We start from the raw sequence: 22,803 nt of genomic DNA on the forward strand, positions 1-22,803 counted from the left end.
ACACCCACTAAATTGTAAAGAGGTGACATGTCCTGTCCCTTAGAGCAGATTTATACTATAATGATGAAGAACAAAATGTGTCCCTGGACAGAAAAGACAATATTACAAAAAGAAAAGGTACAGAATTTGGACAACCTCAAAATTTGCTAAAGGTTAGCATCATCTTAACTTGTTATAGTCAATGAAGATGGAAATAAAGAACTTACAGAACAAAATTCACAATTAGAAATGATTTATGACATTTTGATCATCTCCCAGATCTAAAATAAAAGAGAAATTTTTCTTGGACATGGTCACACAGTGACGTTGTAGGGGCTTAGCACAAAGGGAGCCTTAATATGTCCCCTACCTACAAACAACTGGCTGTTCAGCTGCAGTCGGAAATGGCCCTCCTCCGATGTCTCCCTTGTGCTCCTTGGAAGGTTGTCCACCTGCAGGGAGGTCTCCTTGAGGTTCCTCTCAGCCCGGACATAATGCCATTGGTTGTCATTCAGAAGAGAAGGAGACTGGACTACAAGCTCTACAGGACCATTCCCGACATCAATGGCAAAGGTGATCTCTGAAGGAGCTGAAACCAGAAAGGAAAACAGGAAGAAGGCATTGTTAGCACATTCAAGGCACAAGCTTGAGTGGGAAAAATGATTGCAAGTTAATATCAATGTAGAGAAGATTTCTTTTGAAATCCCTGCAGCATTGAAATCGCCATTAATAGTAACATCCACCAAATTAAATGTGTATACTTGTTCCAAGCTCTGTTTTCCTGCTACTTGTGCAAATTCAGGAAACAGGATAGGGACCTGGGCCATTCATGCTTATCTGAAAAACCTGCATAAGTGCCAAGACCCTGGATTTTTTGGATCTGTTGTGGCTTCAGCTGTGTCCTCAACGATATCTGCAGACATGGGGTTAGCTAGGCAGCTCCACTCCTGCAGGGAAGAGACTCATTCCCTGGGAAACCCAGCGCCTCCTCCTTATTTTAATGCATATAATACAAGCATTTGTGCTATTTCCATAACAAAAAAGGCTCAGAAAGTTGAATTGCCCTCTACAAGGAGACACTGCTGCAGGTTGCAGTGCATGCAATAAAACCCAAGCCTCCAGTCATCACAGGGGACTCCTTCCATGATTCTTTCTGCCTCTCTAGAACAATCTTTGTGTAATTGAAGCCAGATGGCAGCCAGTCAGAAGTAAGCATACTGGTAATGGTGAAATGACAATGGTGATGGTAGAGGTGATGGTGGTGATGGTGGTGGTGGTGGTGGTGGTGGTGGAAGTGATGATGCTGCTGGTGGTGGTGGTAGTGCTGGTGGTATTGATGGTGGCAGTGGAGATAATAATGATGGTGATGGTGATGGTGGTGGTGGTGGAGGTGATGGTGCTGCTGATGGTAGTGGTGGTAGTGCTGGTGGTATTGATAGTGGTGGTGGAGATAATGATGGCAGTGATGATGGAGGTGATGATGATGGTGATGGTGGTGATGGTGGTGATGGAGGTGATGATGGTGAAGGTGGTGGTGGTGGTGATGATGGTGGTGATGGTGGTGATGGAGGTGATGATGGTGATGGAGGTGATGATGGTGATGGTGGTGATGGAGGTGATGATGGTGATGGTGGTGATGGAGGTGATGATGGTGATGGAGATGATGATGGTGATGGTGGTGATGGAGGTGATTATGGTGGTGATGGTGGTGATGGAGGTGATGATGATGGTGATGGTGGTGATGGAGGTGATGATGGTGATGGTGGTGGTGGTGGTGATGATGGAGGTGGTGGCAGTGGTGGTGATAATGGTTGTGGCGACAGTGGTGGTTGTGACGGAGGTAATGGTGATAGTGACCGTGGCAGTGCTGTGGTGGTCATGGTGATGGTAGTGATAGTGTCATTGCTGTTGGGTGGTGGTGATAGTGGTCATGGTGGTAGTGATGGTGGTGGTGATGGAGGTAATGGTGACAGTGATGGTGATAGTGATACTGGCAGTGCTGGAGATGGTAATGGTGATTGTAGTGATGTGGTGACTCTAGTGATGGTGCTGGCAGTGGTGGTAATAGTGGTGGTGGTAGTGGTGGCGGTGGTGCTGGTGGTAGTGGTGATGGTGGTAATGCTGATGGTGATGGTGATGATGGCAGTGCTGGTGGTGGTAATGGTGATGGCGGTAATGGTGGTGATGGCAGTTACAAAGGTGTTGGTGATGGTGTAAGCAGTGGTGGTGGAGATGACAGTGGCGATGGTGGCGTAACCATTAAGAAAGGGAACTGGAAGTTGTAGCACAGCAGGAACAATGAACTCTATGCCAGGCACTAAGCTAGGCACTGACCTTGGATTATCACATTTTAATACTCAAAACCACCCTATAAGAAATGTATCATTATTCTCATTTTATGAGTGAGAAAGCTAAAGTTCACAGAAATATAAATAATTTGCTGAAAGTTTCCCAGGTGGTAAGTAGAATCTAACTCTAAAGGCAGGGGTCTTCACGATTTTGCTCTATTGAGTATAATTGTCTTGTGTTTTCCATTATCACATAAGTTTTTTCTTAATTTAAAGGAAGTGAAGAGGTTAATTGTAAACTGAGGATGAGGAGAAGACTGGAACTTTCATATGTTAGACATTCCTTTTTTTTTCTAGGCACCTTTACAATTGCTCCCTCTCCTCTATCCCCTAAAACAGGAAATGGGTATTTATTTGACAAGGTCATCAACTGCTATATTTAAATTATCAGAAATGCCAAGATAAACTCTACCCTAGACCACTCTCTTCCCAGCCTTTAAACCTTAATCGAAAGCAGCCTAAGTCAAAGTCCCCATTACACAGAATTCTGAGTATCTGAGAGTTTGAATTACTTTGCTTTCTGGTAAGCCCTGATCTTAAGGAGAGGAAGTAGGGTGGAAGCAATAACAATGGGATTTGAGAGCTTGGACTCTGGAGCTACTGCGACCTAAGGCAAGTTTTCAATGTCACCATGCCTCAATTTTCTTGTCTGTAAAATGGGGATACAAACAGCACTTAAATCATCGGATTGTTTAGGGATGAACCCTGATAAGGTTAGTAGTACTGTGCCTGACACATACTGCATGTTCAACAAGTGACAGGCGTTGTTATTATTACTGTGTCCCGTGATTTTTCAACCTTGGTAAATTGGCTTCAGGCTACAAATTCATGCCTTAAAGGAAACACAATTGAAGGGAACAGATTGAGTGACGAGCAGTTAGACTAAATAAGAGTGAAGGTGGGCCGGGCACGGTGGCTCAAGCCTGTAATCCCAGCACTGTGGGAGGCCAAGGCGGGTGGATCACGAGGTCAAGAGATCGAGACCATCCTGGTCAACATGGTGAAACCCCGTCTCTACTAAAACTACAAAAAATTAGCTGGGCATGGTGGCGCGTGCCTGTAATCCCAGCGACTCAGGAGGCTGGGGCAGGAGAATTGCCTGAACCCGGGAGGCGGAGGTTGTGGTGAGCCGAGATCGCGCCATTGCACTCCAGCCTGGGTAACAAGAGCGAAACTCCGTCTCAAAAAAAAAAAAAAAAGAGTGAAGGTGGCCCCTTGAGTCTTTCCCTGTTTCTTATGCAGATCACCAATGCCACCTGGCAGCCCTGCACATCTCAAAATTTAAAAACACTTGACTGAGAGATGACTGGACTCCACGTTTACATTTTTCTCTAAAGGAAACAATAAAATTGGTGAGAATTTGGGTGAGGAATGTTAAAGATTTTGCTAAAAGCTTTCCTGCAAGACCAGCCTTGTGGATATTAAATTCCACTGAGGCGGTGCATGTTCGTGGAGGGCTTGCTGCTCTGCTGTCTCTGGCCCTGCGCCCTGACCACCACTTCCATGTTAGGTTTCCTATCTGTGCTTACCTCTGTTCCAATATGCAGCCCCCCTGCTGTATAATAATCTGTCTCCCCAAGTCTGCAAACTCTAGAAGAACACTTTATTTATTATATACTCAACACCTAGTACTGTGCCTTCTATACAGGAAGTTCTCATTTTTTTTCATTGATACATCATTACATTGTACATACTAAATGCAATTCTGCAATTTTCTTTAAACTTTTACAGTTTTATACCAAGGTGTTAGAGTCCTTGGAAACTCTTTAAATTCTTACTATTTAACTTTATTAAAGCAACTATTAAAGACACACTATGTTTAGGCAATTCCTCCTAGAATCAGTAAAATTTAATAAAATTAGTTGATATTTATTGAGTACGTACTGTGAGCCAAGTACCCCGCTACTCGTTTTTTGTGAATTGACTCTCCTAAGCTTTGCTACAACCTTATGAGCCAGGTAATCTTTTACAGATGAGGAAACTGAGGTACAGGCAGCTAAGTAAGCTGACCCAGTGGGGATGGGGTAGACTCAGGATTTGAATACAGGTGGTGTTTCCCAGAGCTCCATTTGTAAATCATTATTTCTATGCCAAAACCTCCAAATCTGGAAACCTGTGCAGTTGCCCTGGGTAGTCAAAGCTAGAACAGATAATAAAGTTTCCTGAAAGCAATGTGAGTGAATGAATGATACATCCCACTTTGGCCGGTGCCTTTATGACAGGGCACTTAAGGCAAACTCAAGTTGGCTGCCACTTGCTGAAGAGGTGAACATTGCCCACGGGCCCTGAATAGGACGGGAGGACACCCATGACAGCACTAGCCCTGTCATGAACTTACCCTCTAAGCTACCCTTCCCCCAACCTTCTGACAAATGCCTTCTCTCACCAGGTACTTCTTCATGGTTCAAGGCAAAGCTAAGGAGTCTCCTCAGCCTTTCAGGGAGTTTTTATTCAAGCCAGGCCCTGTGCTAGGTACCGAAAATTCTGAGACAAATGAAACAAGATGAGCTTCCGATTTCTTTTGAGAAGACTGATAAAGAAAAGAAAGGGCATGTTTAGGGCGATTACAGAGTTTCTACCAAGTGCTCCTAGGACATGAGAAGAAGGCTGCTAACAATGCTCCTGTAGGATGTTCTTCCAGGACTGACCACCAAGCCCACTGGAGAACATCCTTGGTATACGCTCTCAGTTCTGAGCTTCATGAAGACGGAACCACACTCCATTTCTGTGCCCTCAATTCGCACCCCAGGTCGGCATGGGAGAGATTTCAGGATCCAGGTATGGAATAAATAATGTGTAAGGCCTTAACATAGTGAGTTAATCTCTCTGACCTTCCATGTGTCCGTGTGTAACATGAGAAGTATGAACTAAATAAAATACCATTAAAATTTTTTGGAGACATAAGGATCTGATGGCAGCCACAGTTTCTATCTTTAGACAAATAGTCCATGTGGTATTGCACAGAATTGCAGGGGCTTCCCATCGGCACTGTGCCTCAAAACCTGTAAATAATTGCATGTTCTCTTGAGTTCTAACATTGTCAATCCTGTAGACCCGTGCAAAGCAGAGCTAGGGGGGTGCCGTAAGGAGCCAGACACAGCTGGTGGGTTCTGGATTCTAACTCTTCCCAGCCATTCGATCCAGGACTTGTCACTTCTCTCTAGGCTCATCCTTCTGACCTGCGCACTGTGTGATGATAAAATCACAGTACAACATAGTGATAGTCGTCAATGGGAGTGCTTGGAAACAAAATGAAATCGGGAAACTAAAGAATTTGGTATAGTTTCTAATCAGAATAATTGCTCAACAATTCAACAAAAATAGAATTATTGATAGTATTCATTTGTACTATTTTCTGAAGTTCTAACTATAATGTAATGTATCCAAGTGAACATCACATTTGGTTATATTCTCAGTATGATACTTTGAAATCATAAAATTAAATCTTTCTCTCTCTTTTTGTGTATATATATGTACATATACAGTATATACACATATATACACATATATAAACATGTACATACATTCACACACACTCACACACACACACATACACACACACACACACACATACATACAGCATATATATGTACAGTTTTTCCCTGATCAGCTCAGGAAATTTCTGGTTTTGTTTCCTTTCCAGGCATTTTTAAAAATAAATTATACATTTAAATTCTGACAGCAGACTTAGAAGAATCCTCATTGATTGTCTCTCTGATGACTACCTTCTTTCTAACAGTACTGTTTGCTTTGGGAAACTATTCCCTCTTTCACTTTCTCATGAGCTGTAGGGGAAGCTACCCAATCTCTGGTGTGGGGGTGGGCCCCGGTATAAACCAGTCTGCGATCTGTACTTTCCCAGCCCCAGACATTGGTTCTTAGGGGCCAAGTGAATGGTCTCTCAGTAGGATTATTGTAAGGCAGGAAAGCAGAGATTCTTCACCAGCTGGGGATGCAGCTCCACCATGAGGAAGAACTAGCCTTAGACTGAAGTAGACTTCAACATTCAAAACAGAGAGAGAAAACCATCAGACCACTGGTAACTTTGTTAAACTACTGAAAACAACCATAAATAAAGCCAATCCTACCTCCTCTGAGCTCAGTCACATGCTCCAGTACAAGTGAATTTCTATTCTTGTGGCTGCCAGTTGATTGAATTTTCTGTTATTTGCAGCCAAAGGCATTTGGGTGGCATATGGATGCCACAAACCCCATGTTGCATAAACAAGCATAGGAAGGGAGAAGAACTTGCTCAAGGCAGCTCACAAACCCACTTGGAAGAATGAAAGTTTGGGTCCACATTGTGTTCTGGTCTAAGTGCTTTCCACTATGCCAGAATTGACTCCCAAAGGCCATTTCCTTCTGCTCTCCTCATCTACTCTAAAATAGCAATTTCTACCTGTACAGCGATTGTGAGATAAGTATCAAAATCGTCATTGTTTTCACAGGCTCACTAAAACACATTCACTAAGATTGGAAAACATAGCGGCATGTCTTCTTTTTCATAGTGTATGGGCTACAAAATTTAAATATCTTTGAAAGCAGGCTGGAAAGAAAAGGACTGAAAATTTCATGGAAAACTACTGTTCCCTGTTCAACAATTTGGATATATAAACCTTGGAAACTGCTGCTCAGATAGTTTTAGAGGAACACTCCTTGGGGATGGGAGGGAAAGCTACTCTGAGCCACTGTATCTGTTAAAAGGCCATTTCCTTTCCAAGTGGCTGGTCTGTGGTGGTTTCTTGCTATGAACCCTTTAGGGTAAAAATTACATCTGCCTAAAATGCATAATGTGAGCGTAGCTGTAAATAAAGAACGCAAGATGCTCCCCTCTCCCACCCCAAAGTTTGGTCTTTTCCCCTTTTAAATATTAATAATAACAAATATTTTGAGAACTATGAGATCTTGAACTTTTCAATGTTTTTATATAAAATGTTGTCTTGGAAAGTATATGTTCTGCAATCTGGTGATATACAGAAAATTACTTCAATGGGTTTTGATTTTTGTCAAATGTAGTTACAACCTGTGTTAAAAGCAACATTGCATAAGCCAAAGGGAAAATGCAATACCACAAAATACAAACAAATTGGACATTGATATGTAATTAACACTAAATCATCAGTCATTACCTTGTAGTAATATACCATGACATTTGCTGCTATTTTAATGAATCAAAAGGCCACGGGGCCTAATTTTTATTAAATTTACATTGAGGTTATCATAGCCATATTATAAAATGGCTGGCATTCAACTCAACCATTTTAGAGACTGACCAAGTTAGGTATGAGGGATCTTGTTTCACACCAAAGCCACAAGAGCTTCCTCCCATTAATAGTCTCAGGCATTGGAGTAAAAGGAGGTTAAAACTACCAATTAAGAAGATCTTTTTCCTTGTATGTATTGTGCTGTAGCTGCAAAAGAAACACTTAGCTGCTTGGTCATTTGCCGGGGACTTAGACACCTCTACCATCTCCTCCAGCTCCCCAATCAGTTTTCTTTTTTGGGCGGGGGAGTCTCCTTTTCTGGAGCTCTCAAATTTCCAATTTCTGTTGCTAAGACATTACTTAGGCTTTCAAGGGTATTTCATGCAGTCACATCATTATAATGATATGGTCAATTGCCTCAATCAAACTACAGAAAAACATTCACTTAGACACACACGGATAGGGCACCTAATGACAAGCCTGAGTCTTTATGGTCATGGAAATAACAAGGGCAAGCTGCTGGGTGCAGCCTACTCTGTGTATAAGCAATAAGGAAGGCATTTGAGTGCAGAGAACCTAAAACAATAGCAAAAGTCACTAAAATACATCCTTTTAAAAATTATTACCCTGCACAAATAATTCTAAACAATGTCAGTGATAAATATTTCTTCACCAAACAAATTTTTTGTTGGTCTGTTTGAACAAAGATGCTGAAGCTACTGTTATTATTATTGTTTTTTTCTGAGACAGAGTTTCACTCTTGTCACCCAGGCTGGAGTGTAGTGGTGCAATCTTGGCTCACTGCAACCTTTGCCTCCTGGGTTCAAGCGATTCTCCTGCCTCAGCCTTCAGAGTAACTGGGATTACAGGCTCCTGGCACCACGCCCAGATAATTTTTGTATTTTTAGTAGGATGGGGTTTCACCATATTGGCCAGGCTAGTCTTGAACTCCTGACCTTAAGTGATCCTCCTGCCTAGCCTAGGCCTCCCAATGTGCTGGGATTACAGGCGTGAGCCTCTGCACTTGAACGCTAATGTTAATTTTTAACAATGTATGTGTAAACTTCAAATTAGTATGTTTTATTATTTTCCACTTAATAAATATTATATTATGAGGGAAAGTTAATACAGACAACTCCAGATTTACCATTGTCTCCTAAACATACAGAATCAAATATATTTGTTTATTTTAAGATTAAGAACTCAAGTTCTCATTTTTCATCTGTCTGATTACTGTGCTAGCATTAACTTAAATCTAATGTCGAATACATGAATGTATGGAACCACAGAGGTTTGAGAAAAAATTTGCACCTTACTAGAACTCAAGCAATTTCAAATTCTTAGGAATATGGTAACTTTTTACCTAATAGAATAGAAATTTATGATATATTTTCTGCTGAAAATACTTTAGTGGTATTTTTTTGCTTGCAGAAATATTTGGAAGTTTCTAAAATCAATCCTGAAATAAAAATATTGACAGTACTGGAATTTCCAGAATTTAGTATAAAATCAATTTTTTAATGAATTTTTCACAAATATATTCTGAGGTTTAAAACCTTACCTATTTGCATAGCTCCTGTTTCATATGAAAAACCTAAAGTTAATAGAAAGTATGATTTGCTCAATATAAGATAAATGAAAATGAGTATACTCTTTTGAACATGAGCATGGGAAGAAATTTAAATTTTATAAAGTCACTGTCAAATTTGCAGAGGTGGAGACTCGGGAACATAAATTTAAATGTGTTACTATAATCATAAAAGAGAAGTATGGAGGTATGCTTTTTCCTTTTTTATTAAAAATATGACTTCATGTAATTTTTTAATTGTGTTTTATTGGTATTGAAACATTATAATATTAGTATAATTATATACAAAATGTTTAATTATAGGAAATTTCACCATCTGTATTTCTATTATTTTTTCATCGCATGTCACGATTATTACTGAATATAGTTTATATGTTGGGTATGCAGTGCTAAGAGGTGATCCACTTCCTGGCATCAAATGTATTAGATATGCCACTGTTGATGGGGAAGTGGTAGAGAAACCATGGCAATTCTGATTGGATAGTCGCATGCCCCTAGGGTGGGAAATAAGTCAGGAAATTACTTTTGGAAAAAAGGTAAAATAAAAAAGGAGACCCCAACTATGAATAGAAAGCATAATAATCCTCTTTTCAGCTTTGCACGGAAAGTGTCATAGCAAAAGTCCTGTGGTATGGAAGATTAAAGTCACAAGTAAGAAATACCTTTGGAAACTAATAGGTGTCTATGAGAATTTTTGGAATGTCCATAGTTTGATGAGAGAATGACTGATTAAATACTGACAGTTCATAAAAAATCATAAAGCATCAGAAGGAACCAGACATTATGACCTGCTGATTTTACAGATGTCCAGTGAGATTAATTTGCTGGTACAAATGCTCAGTAGTGATTGGTGGCAAAGACAAGGCTAAAACCTGTGGGTCAGTTACATTAAATTCATAATTTAGGGCACTTACAGCTTATTTCGAGTCGAATGAAGTCTTTAATGCCAAGATTTTCTAGGAAAACTCCGGATAATGCTGTGGTTTTAAAAAAGAAGGAAATATCGGCACTGAATTCCGCATGGAAGGTAGGAAAGTGGAGGTAAGAGGCTTCTGTATAAAAGGAGACGGCGTTCCAGAAGTGTCCTGCAAATGAGAAAATCCTTCAGCATGGTTTATCTTTTTCAATGGGATATAAGAAAGCACTGGGCATGTGGATAATTTTCTAGACTAGGGCACACTGCAGGGAAAAGGGATAAGGGAGTAAAAACATCTTGTGTTCGTGTAATGCAGAGAGAAAGCTTCTTTCGATTTAGTACTCACGGTCACCATAGCAACGCAAGGGACCAATTCTCCAAGCGGCTTCTGAGTTTGATCTGTCGGTATCAGTGATAACTATCTGAGTGACAGGCAAGTGGTCTTTGAAGGAAAGAAAGCCAGTATCATTTGTCCTGCAAAACATAAATTTAAGAAAAAAGGAGGACAAAATGTGGATAATCTAGGGACTCTTCTCCATGGCCCCTCTTTTCAGAAGTGATTTGGGCAGTTGCAGTAGGGTAGGGACAGAGAGGGGGAAAACAGAAGGCCTTTGGTGGCCTAAGTGTGTGTGGAAGGAAGGAATGTTAATTACAAAACCCATGGCCGACTTCCAAAAACAGGTGAATTTTACGTCTTCCCCACGTGTGCTTGTAGAAATGGATAGTTTACCAAGACTGCTGCTGCTTTTGGTGGCTAAGAGCACCCCACCTGCTCAATCTGTGCTAATGTAACATTAAACTTCACCTCTCATTCCCATAAAGAGATCGGCTATCTCAGCAGCTAACTTGAAACGGCCATCACAAATTCCACTCAGAAATCACCCCAAGGACTTGTTTCAGCCACCTGCCAACAGGTTTTAATCAACTTTAGATTTTTTTTTTAAACCACCTTTTGACTCTAGGTGCTTTGTAGTTACTGGTTTGTTGCATTTCTTTTGGTTCTTAAAGATCTCGGTGGTTAATGATCCTGGCTTTGTTTTGGTTAATCATGCAAATAAGGTATTGACTAGCCGCCTTTGGAAAAATTAAAAAAAAAAAAAAAAAAAAAAAAAAAGAATAGGCTAAGCCATGGGCTATTTTCTCTTTCTTTTAAGGTGGTGTTTTTGGACTCATAGTAAGGGTCACATCATTTGGCTGAGAGGAAAAACTGGATGTAGGAAACTAGCATTGAATTTATAACTGTTTTGAGGCAGATGGGTATTTTCCCCCAAATGATAATCCTGTGCAGTGGATGTCATTATGCCCATTCACAATTGAGGAAACTGAGTCTCAGGGATATTAGATAACTGGCCTAAGGTCACACTTTACACCACAGAAGAGGCAGGAACAACGTCACATTCTTGGTATCCCCAGTATGTATCCCATGTCTTAAGGACATAGTTTTAGAAGCATACAGCTGTGTTCCGGAATCCCAGTCCCCAGGTCCTAGTGGTGTTAGACTTGGCATATAATTTCATGTCTGAGATCCTCAGTGTGCTCAATTTTAAAATGGAGATAACATCTACATCACAGTGACTGACGGGTTTAAAAGAGATTATGTAGTCACTTAGCATGGTGCCTGATCTATGGTAAATGCTCAAAAATGGCGACAGTGACACTTATTTTAGTTCTCCTCTTTGTTCCTGAACTACTCTGTGGCCCCAGGCAAGTCAATTCATCTTTTTATGCATCCAGCTATGATTCTGTATTGAAGAGCTTATACCACACAGCACAGGTAGAAAATTAAATTTTCAGATTTATTGTCCAACTCATGAAATTTGGAGAAAAACATATTACTTCATCTCAGTTATAACTAAGTCAAATATTCACCTGTACACATATTCCTATAGGTCTATCAAACAGAAAATGTAAAGAAATGTACTGCACGATATCTACAATTCACATACCTCTACTTAGAGGCCATTCAAAGGATATAGAATAAGGCTTTTGTCTCAGTTTGAAAGTACATCTATGAACTTTGCATAGATACAGGGATGAATTTGAATCTCCACATTCCAATATCTTTTCAGGCAGAGATTTCAAAGCAAATTCCAAACAGTCAAAGTGGAATGAAGACCAAGCGAAATTTCTCTCCTGAAGAAATTTTATACTTCTGTAGAATTGCATGTCTCTCCATTTCCATTTTCAAGGTGAAAATGGTAGATTCTAAAGTCAGTCCATCAATGCCAACTACTGCCTTCACTATACACTCTGGCATCTTGTCTACAACAATTTGATGCTTTTGTGTCAAAGTGTTGGGATCTACAAATAGCACTCTAAGAATAAAAATCTCTTCCAAATAAAAGGGAAAAAAAATCATATTTAGTTTGATGATGCAAGGGACATTACTAAGAATACTTTTTACCTGAAAACTTAAAGTAAATTACTCTCTAAAGCTGTTTCGTGTAATGGAAACAGATACAAATGTAAATGCCTACAGGGGCCAAGCAAGTCAAAAAGTGTGTGAATCCAGCTTTGTGTTAGTAATAAATGGAAACTGACACACAATCTCAGTGTCGGGGGAAAGAGAGATAAGCATAAAGTAGGTGTCTCAACTAAAGCTGTGCTGTAGTATTAATTAACAACAGGAAATTGTGCCATTCTTTAATACAAGACCAAAGAGCCAGACTAGATTATTAACGAAAAAGTTTTCAGTTTTTAAATATTGGCAATGAATTAAATTTCTTTAAAAAATTATAGTGGGAACCTACACTGTCTGGACCAATCCACCCCATGTGAGGGATGCATTGAGCCTATAGGCAATGGAGCCATCAAGGGGAATTTGCATACTTATTCTTGCTTTTAAGGTCCATTAGTGATATGATTGGACTGAATTAAATTTGTGGGTGACAGTTATGATTCCAACATTTCAAAGCAATGGGTAGGACAATTGGTGGTGAGGGTCGTGGTGGGTTTTAGTCACAATAAAATGATGCAAATGATGGTGGTACCTATTGCTAAGCAAGGAGCTGACAGTTATAGATTTGCTTTCTTCATGCCAAGGGTAAGGACTTTGCAGACTTTCACTTCCTTTGGAAAAAAACGCAAGTAAGTAAACTTCCTAAGTACAGTTGAGAGATGACTGTGTTGTGTGTAGGACTCCAGCCTGTCACTGGGACCAGATGACACGAGTTGACTCCAGGTACCTCAATACCCTAGTAGTATAACGGCATTGAGGTCACTCTAGGCCTCAGTTTTCTTATGTTTTAAGTAGTTATAACAACAATAATAATAATTTGATATTGTATGAATCGAAGTGAGTTATGTATACAAAATAGTTAACACACCAACTTGTAGATAGTAGAGACTCAATATATAGTTTTGAAAATTCTCATTAAAGTTTGAAATAAAAACATGACACATAAAGAATATATAACAGGAGAACAAGAAACAGCACCCCACAGCTGGAATGCACGAGCAGAGCCGCCAGACACTCTCGTTTATGGAGCCTACAAGGACGCATAAGATAGGCATGTGATCCTCAAAAAACACTTTAGTATGACCTAAAAAATAATAAAACACATGTGGCAAGAAGAAACTTAAATATTCTCAAGAGCAAGGGTATGGCACAGAATTAGTCTATGTGGTCTTCTTTAAGTATATGAATCTTGGTATTTCACCCAGTTTAGAGTGGCAGAGTGCTGGTGGGGCATCATTGTATCAAGTCTGATGAAATGTCACAGACTGACATTCATTTTCACCAACCAGTTTTGGCTCACTGCTGCTTGGTAAGCTTCTTTCCGTACATACTTTGGGTGATTTAACTATAAGAAATATAGTGAGGTTTATTTCCCTCTTTTGTGTCCTTTCCTCTTTTAGTCACTCAGAAGTAGCAAATAGAATATTATATATGGTAGACAAATATAAAAGTTTAGGAAGAATTCAAGACCTCAGCTCCCGTTGAAGGCCATGTGTGAATCTGAGTGGATCAACTTCAAGAGACTCCACAACCCCTTCCCTTGAGTGGGGCACACATGATGTTCTTCATTTCTTGTGGCTGGAAAGGAGGAATGACCAGTAAGATGCCTGCAAGCCACTCTTCAAGTCTGCACTGCTGCTTGCTGATAATTCATCTTACCTTTGTTTAAGGAAGAATTATTTCTCTTTTACTTTCTTTCTCAACACTTCCATATTAAAAAAAAAAAAAAAAAAAGAGAGACCGAGGAGATTAGGTAACAAGAAGGTTTAAATGAGCTTAAGGGTCATTTGGCTGCCAACAGTTGACTGGTTAAATATATAGTCTACCCCAGGATAATATCCATTCCCCTGTGCTCCACACAGACGGAACCACATCTGGAATCTTGTTTTTATTTCCTAGAATAAGAAACTAGGGGAGAGGGCAAATTAAGTATGCATTTAAAATGTTCAGAAACTTTTTTTTTTTCTATAAATGCTCTAGAAACCTGAAACCAAAGGACTTTTCACAAACAGGTACTTTACTGTTAAGAAATGAAAATGGCCCTCAAGACATTATAGTTGTAAAATTGATTTAAAAGATGCTACCAGAGATGAAGATTTTAGGAGGCATAATTTTTAGAGCATGCCCTGAATATAAAAAAAGAAACAATTAGTGATGCCATTTTATGTGTGCATATATATATATACGTATATATGCACATATATATACGTATATATATATATACATACAGTATATATGTGTGTGTGTGAGTGTGTGTGTATGTGCATATATATATGCACACACACTCTCACACACACACACATATATATATGCACACACACACTCACACACACACACATATATATGCACACACACATACACACACATGATTTCAGGTGTGTGTGTGTGTGTGTGTGTGTGTGTGTGTACTCTCTAGATTGCCATCAGCCTTATTCAGGAAGCAATTAGATTAAAAGTCAAAAGTGTTAGATTACACAACATACTTGTGATTCAACACCACTTAGATCTGGATGATTCTAAAACATACATCTCTCTTTCTCTGGAACAAATCAATTGTTTGTCTTCTCCAACTCTCCAAATTTCTCAAGACTCAACTCAAGTTTCCTCTCAAAAATGTCGCCAAATATTCTATATTCTCTTTTCCTTCTCAATTCTAATTTCAATTATTTGTACGCAATATTTTGTGACCTTTATTTATACATTGGCCTGTGTGTGTAATTCTTGTTTTCCCTTGTTGGAAAATGGGTAAATGTTTCATAGAGAAGAAGCTCGGCATTAGTCAGCAATCAAGCAAGGGTATCTGCAAAGTCAGACCATCTGAACCCAGGTGATTTGCTTTCTCTTGGCAGGAGCAGTCCTCCTCTTAGCCATGGACGGTTTTTTATCCTGAATCTCATCTTCTGACTTCTCAGGGCACTTCCTTCTTCAGTTAAGCTCTCTCTTTATGTTGTATCATCGACTTCTCCCTCTTTGTCTGCTTGCATGCTGTAGTCATCGTCAACCTTGTCTCTCAATCTAGTTACTTCCCTTTCTTCTCTTCTCTTCAGAGTCAAATTTTCTTCACACAATTGCCTTCATTCTCTTATCTCATCTTCCTCTGCACCCTGTACTCCTCAACCTATGACAATTGGCCTTTTCCCGTTTCAGTCCACTGAGACTTCCCTTATTAAATTGCTACTTTCCATGGAATGTGTCAGCCCCTAACATTCTTCATTTTGTTAAAGCATTTTACATTTTACCTTTGTCTTCTTTGCTGTTACACACACACATACATTCCTCCATGAATATATATTCATTTAACTGTCTACTGAATCCTTCCCTTGGATGTCATCAGGCACCTGAAACCAAGATGCTCAACCTCCTTCACTAGTCATTTTCACAGGGGTCAGTTTTCTCACCTGTCTGTGTTACTCACCTCTGTGAATGACTTGTCCTGTACACCCAGTTGCTGAGGTCATAAGCATATGAGTCTTCATTTCTCTCCTCTTTCTTACTTCCTCCCTTGCTCTTAATTAACAACTTCCACCAGTTCCATCATCTTCATGTCTCTCCATTCAACTGCCTTACCCTCACACTCCTGGACTCTGTTTTATTTTGAGATCTCATGTCTCTGCCTAGACGTTGAGGATGGTGACATAAACTTGACCCCTGCTTGTAATCTATCCACTCTCTTTATTCCTGTCATTCTTCTTATTACTCCAGTAAACATGTTTACATCACGTGTACCATAATTCATACTTTATTTCTTAAAACCTTTCAAGAAGTCTCTAGCTCTTACGGATAAGTCCAAACACCAAAAATATTTATAAAGTGGACAATAAAATGCAATTTTAAACCACTATTGCCTTTTACAGGATAAACTCTTTTTAAAAAAAATTCCTAAATTAGAGACACTGCTAGAGTTTGAGTTTGCTGCTTTAGAATGTACTGGTGGTTTGGGGACTCAGCTGAGAAATTCATATCCCTGAAGCCTTTCCCTGGTCATGGGAGGATTCAAGTAGAGTTTCACTCATTTAATACTGAGACTGACACTCGGAAAATTTTGTAACAATTACCTGCATTGTATAGGAGCAGAAACTGAGATTCAGGAAGATGACAAACCTACTCAAGGTGCATCATTTGCAAATGGAAAAGCCAGAATTTGGACACAGATTTAGATGCCAAATGATTTGCCTATAACCACGAATGTCTCCTGTGCTCCAACACGGGTCTCCCACCTTTCACCTGCAACTCTCCCAGGTGTGGAAGCTGGTGTTTCTCACATTAGTCTGTGCCTCCTCTGGACTGTGCTGGAATCACAGCGCCAGGCCCCGAGTCCTCACACTGCCCTCAGTAGGTCTCAGGTTGACCATCCCCATTCTGTGCACAAAGGCTTTCTCCGCACAAGACACAGATCAATGGATTAGGTTTCAGTTTACTAATTTACAATCATTTTCCAGCCCTGCATTCTCTGAGATTACACATGGGTCACCTTGACCAGATTTCTGGGAGTCCGTGAACTCTTCTGTTAGACACTCACAAGCAATCTCTTGGCTTCTTTATACTCAAGGCGGATCCATCAATTACGTGGTGAATTTTATGAATAAACCTTCAGAGAGCAGCCCTGTTTTGGAGAGAGGAATCTTAGTGCTATTTCCTTCCTCTACTCGAAGTTTGGTGGTGAACTGAACTTTGTGCAGGCATGCTATTACTTCGCTATGCTCCTGTTTGTTACATCTATGCATATATACTTTCCTGTTTTTCCCTTCAGTTTCTTTTTTTTTTTTTATTTCCAACGTTTAATTTCAGGGGTACATGTGCAGGTTGTGCAAGTTTGTTACATAGGCAAACATATGCCATGGTGATTTATTGCACAGATCTCCCCATCACTTATTTATTAAGCCAAGCATTCATTAGCTATTCTTCCTGATGCCCTCTCTCCTCCCACTCCCCACCCTCTCACAGGCCCCAGTGTGTGTTGTTTCCCACCCAATGCATCCATGTGTTCTCATCAGTCAGCTCCCACTCATGAGTGAGAAGATGCAGTATTTGGTTTTCTCCCCCTGTGTTAGTTTACTGAGAATAATGGCTTCCAGCTCCATCCATGTCCCTGCAAAGCACATGATCTCATTCTTTTTTATGACTGCATAGTATTCTGTGGTATATATGTGCCACATTTTCTTTATCCAGTCTATGATTGATGGGCATTTGGGTTGATTTCATGTCTTTGCTATTGAAAATAGCACTGCAATGAACAGACGTGTGCATGTATCTTTTCACAGAATGATTTATATTCTTTTAGGTATATATCCAGTAATGGGATTGCTGGGTCAAATGGTAGTTCTGCCTCTAAGTCTTTGAGGAATTGCGACATTGTCTTCAAAAATTATTGAACTAATTTACGCTCCCAACAATGGTGTAAACATGCTCTTTTTTTTCCACAAATTGCCAGCATCTGTTGTTTTTTTCGGCTTTTTAATAATAGCCATTCTGACTGGTATAAGATGGTATCTCATTGTGGCTTTGATTTGCAATACATGCATACATACTTTTCTTAGACATCATTTAACTTCTATAAATCAACGTTGTCTTTTCTGGTTTATTTAAGATCTGACAAAATGGAGAAAATAATAATAAAAAGATGGTTTATAAATCTTTGAGCTCTGACTCCATGCCACATCTGCTAGATGCACAAACTATTGTTAACTCGGCCAATACTTCCCAGAGATATGTATTCTCTCACTGTTAAAAACTAAATTAGAAACCCGAAGCTCAGAGAGGCTAATGATTTAGTCTCTCTAGTTAATAAGTGACAAATCCAGAATTTGTTCTTTCTATTACATAATAAAATATTACTGAAAGATTCATTACATTTTTATATCCAGAATTGAAAATAATACCAGCAAAAATAACTACAATTGTGTGTATTCTAAGTGTATTACATGAATTAGCTCATGACATTTTCACAAAATACCTATAAGACAGATGTACAAAGGAGGTAGAATTATTTCTTGTGCTGCTACATGATGAAGACACTACACTTTTAAAAAAATGCAGACACTGGGATTTATTTGTAGTTCACAGAGAGCATTGCCATGGACCACGAAAGCTGCCCCAGGCAGAGTAGAAATGATACAGACACAGAGAATGAAAGGGGCAGGGAAACATTGTCACCAACTTCCCATTCTGTCACAACTGTCCCCTTCGGACATACCTGGCTAAGAGTTCCAGCAAATTCTGATCAAGAAGTTGTAAGGAATGTCTACCTATGTGTCTATGTTCTGACTGGAGAGTTCTAAATATCCCTGTAGTAAAGCCGTCTCCTCAGGGAGAGGATCATTTCATATAAACGCAAAATCATAATCTCTATAATGACTTTGAGTTTTATTTCTGATACAATTTTGCAATTGCTCAAATAGTGAGACTTTACAGACAATTTGGTGATAGTATATTTGTAAGGCTAGACAGGTAACTGATGTAATAGAAACCTCAGCCTACATTTCGTTTTCCACAAGATAAAAAGAAGTGTATTTCATAGCTATATATTGTTTTCCAGAACCCATCGATGATAAATCGTTCATATTAGATATTTTTCCCCAAAAGGTGATAGGATGGTGGCATCATTAAATAAAAAGAAAGAAAAAGAAAAAAAAAAAAGAAACCCTCTTTAATGCTACCCTAGACAAAATATCAACTATTTTCCTCATTTAGATTTCTACAAAATAATGACGTGATATTTTGGTTTTGAATTTTCAACCTCTCATCACAAGTTCTTTTTCTCTATTTTCATATGTTTTCCTTTATGTCTTAATTGGACAATGCCTTTTTATTCTTCACACTAAGATACACCATGAAACATTCTGTCTAAAAAAAAAATATAGGCTGGGCAGAATTGTTCATGCCTGTAATCCCATAACTTTGTGAGTTCGAAGTGTGAGGATTGCTTGAGGTCAGGAGTTCGAGGCTGCACTGAGCTGAGATCACACCACTGCACTCCATCCCAGCTGACAGAGTGAAATCCGTTCTCAAAAACATGTAAAAACGTTGAAACCCAGTCATGGGAACATTAGCATAAATAAGCCAGTATCAAGTTACTCCAAAATGTATACTTTAAGAGAACATTTAATGATTAAGACAGCAAAAAATAACTTGCAAGTGGAGGGCATATTTGGCCAGGAAGAGCAGACGAGGAGAGAGAAAATGCCCCATCTCTTCATTCATGCATCCTCTCAGTCAGCAGTTAACCCACGGAGGACTCACCTTGTGACAAGGACACCCCTCTCCAACACAAGAGTCTGGCCCTGATTAGTTTCCAAGATGCTTGTGGGATTCAGGGACTGAGTGAGCAAAAACCCACATAAATCCCTCTTAATTCCTGTCTGCCTAGAGAGCAGAAACTTTCAAAACTCAATAAGCAGTAGAGTAGCTCATAAACAGATTCGTGAGTAATAAAATTCAACCAGTTGAGATTGCCCAATTTATTATTCTTTTGAAACTAAGGAATGGAACCTTAGTGTGCTCTGAGGCAAACTTTTCATTTCTCTCAGGATTCAGGATTGGGGTCCCTTCTCAGGATGCTAGCTGGTATGAGACACCCTAACTGCATGGAGCCTGGGAATCTCAGAGGTGAAAGTTTTGAGAAAATTGGAAGAGTTCTGAAGGATCAAAAAGTGATGCAGGTGAGGAATCAGCAAAATTCTACACCACTCTGATATATCCAATGTCTTCTCATTATATGTTTCGTGGGAAGGGATTGCAGGGTCCTTGGGTAAGGCAATGTCCTGGGGCCTGGATTAGACTTGCATTCACAAAAACAAAAGCTTATTTTGAAGACAAATGTATACAAAGATAAGTTTTGGAACAGAATGTTCACTTGTAACTACTTTTCTAAAAAATATATGTATTTTTATTGTGCTTTGGGCTCTGCGGTACGTGTGCACATCCTGCATCCTGCAGGATTGTTGCATGGGTACACACGTGGCATGGTGGTTTGGTGTCTCCATCCCCACATCGCCTACATCAGGCATTTTCCTGGTGTTAACCATCCCAATCCTCCCCACCCCCTGTTGTCCCTCCCCTCTCCTCTCCTCCACCCCCTCACCTGCCCAGTGAGTGTTGTTCCCTTCCCTTTGCCCAAGTGTTCACACTGTTCATCACCTGCCTATGAGTAAAAACATGTGGTGTTTGATTTTCTGTTCTTGTGTCATTTGTTGAGAATGATGTTCTGAGCAATTGATGTTCAATGCTGAGAATGAGAGTGTTCACATTGTTCATCGCCCACCTATGAGTAAAAACATGCGGTGTTTGATTTTCTGTTCTTGTGTCATTTGCTGAGAATGATGATTTCTAGATTCATCCATGTCTCTACAAAGGACACGAACTTGTAATTTTTTATAGCTGCATAATATTCCGTGGTGCATATGTGCCACATTTTCTTTGTCCAGTCTATCATTGATGGGCATTTAGGTTGGTTCCAGGCCTTTGCTATTGTAAACAGTGCCTCAACAAATATACATGTGCATGTGTCTTTATATTAGAACAATTTGTAATTCTTTGGGTATATACTGTACTCAGTAATGGGATTGCTGGGTCAAATGGAATTTCCATTTCTAGATCCTTGAGGAACTGTCACATGCTGCTCCATAAGGGTTGAACTAATTTATACTCCCACCAACATGCTGCTCCATAATTATGCTCTCATAATGGTTGAACTAATTTACACTCCCAACATGCTGCTCCATAATGGTTGAACTAATTTACACTCCCACCAACAGTGTAAAAGTGTTCCTTTTTCTCCACATCCTCTCCAGCATCAGTAATTTTTTTTAATTGAACAACAAAAATTGTATACATTTATAGGGTATAAACATGATGTGTTGACATCACGGAATGGCTAAATCAAGCTACCTGTCTATCCCCTCACATGGAAACAACCTCAGTGTCCATCAGTGAATAACTGAATAAAGAAAATGCGAATATAACCAATGAACTATTCAAGCTTGCCAAAGTAAGAAAATCCTGTCCTTTTCGATAACATGAACAAACCTTGAAGATACGATGTTAAGTGAAATAATCCAGGCATAGGAAGAAAAATAACAACTCTTGATAGCCAGAAGAAAAACAGTCTGTAGCAAAAGGCATTTAGGTTAAAATTTGGTAAATATTTCTTGTGTGATTGTGAAACAAGAGTAGTAGCAAACAAAGAAGTACATTTCAACTAATCCTATTGTGGTTATGGCCTGACTTATTTAAAAATACATTGATAAAAATCTGTCTAACAGAAATCATTCACCCATCGTTGATTCATGAATTTAGCAACATTTATTAACTAATTTCTCTGTGACAGAAAAGTAGAACCAAAGGGTAATAGTAGGTTAAAGCTCCAGGATTATACATGCTAAAAAAAAAATCCCATAAAAATATTGTATTATTTAAGGGAAAGAATAATAGATTCCCTGTTTAGGAATATGAGATGACCAGAATTTTTTAAAGCTTACATCATTTTCTCTTACTATTTTTGCCATAACACTTTATGCAAGGGTACAATAAAGGCAAGAGGCAAAGAACAGAGTTACTAAAAATCAAATAAAAATGTCTGCACTTTCTTCTAAAATGAATAAAAGAATGTTCTACTGCTAAGTAAAAGAGCTTCACTTTGGTGCAACCTGGCTGTTTGGACAAGAGGACTCTTCATTTGGGCCATGGGTCGTCAGAAGGGGCATTGCACATTCTCCCTGCATTCTCCAACATGCTGCTCCACCAGCCTTTGACCCCTCTTGCTGGGTGACTGTTTTTCCAACACCCACATAGCCCGACACTCTCCTGTGCTGTCTCCAAGGTCTGCGACCCGGAGCTGTCACCAGAGTTTCCTTTCTTACTCTCAACAATCCAGCACTCTCAAGTAGCTGATTCAGAAAGCATCTAGACTGTATGATGACGTTGAAGATAAGTTCGTTTGCAAACAGCAATTAATCGGTGAAATTATTATTCTTTACATGTTCCTTCATTCTTTCTTTTTCATTACGATTTAGCGGTCTGATTGGGATAGAAACCATGAGGAAATCAGCTAATTCAGATATATAGTTGAAACTTTCTTTTACTCTAAGAAGGAAATGTGCTTTAGAGGTTCACTAAATGACTTTTTCTTCTCTCCCCACCCACCTCCATCTTTCGAGCTGCCTCACTTTCACTCCCCACCTACGACATACACTCATTATCCTTATTTACTTGGGTCTCACTGAAATACATGTTATTCAGTTACAGAGGTTTATTAAAATAGAACAAGACGGCCATGGTTGAATACACCTAAAATCTCCATGCTTTAGGAGGCT

General features: G+C 39.4%; 1 protein-coding gene across 1 annotated transcript in view; it reads right to left on the reverse strand.

The window, feature by feature from the left end:
• Positions 1–22,803, reverse strand: part of CNTNAP5 (contactin associated protein family member 5) — an 851,907-nt gene that overhangs the window by 151,844 nt on the left and 677,260 nt on the right. Inside the window, exons 15-17 of the mRNA XM_032260961.1 lie at positions 10,382–10,509; positions 10,034–10,204; positions 350–568 (exon numbers count right to left, since the gene is read on the reverse strand). Of these exons, the coding sequence (XP_032116852.1) occupies positions 350–568; positions 10,034–10,204; positions 10,382–10,509 (518 nt within the window). The remainder of the gene's footprint in view (positions 1–349; positions 569–10,033; positions 10,205–10,381; positions 10,510–22,803) is intronic.

This window comes from Sapajus apella, unplaced genomic scaffold (genome assembly GCF_009761245.1).
Source record: "Sapajus apella isolate SASKATOON/1434 unplaced genomic scaffold, GSC_monkey_1.0 scaffold120, whole genome shotgun sequence".
In the NCBI taxonomy this organism is placed as follows: Eukaryota; Metazoa; Chordata; class Mammalia; order Primates; family Cebidae; genus Sapajus; species Sapajus apella.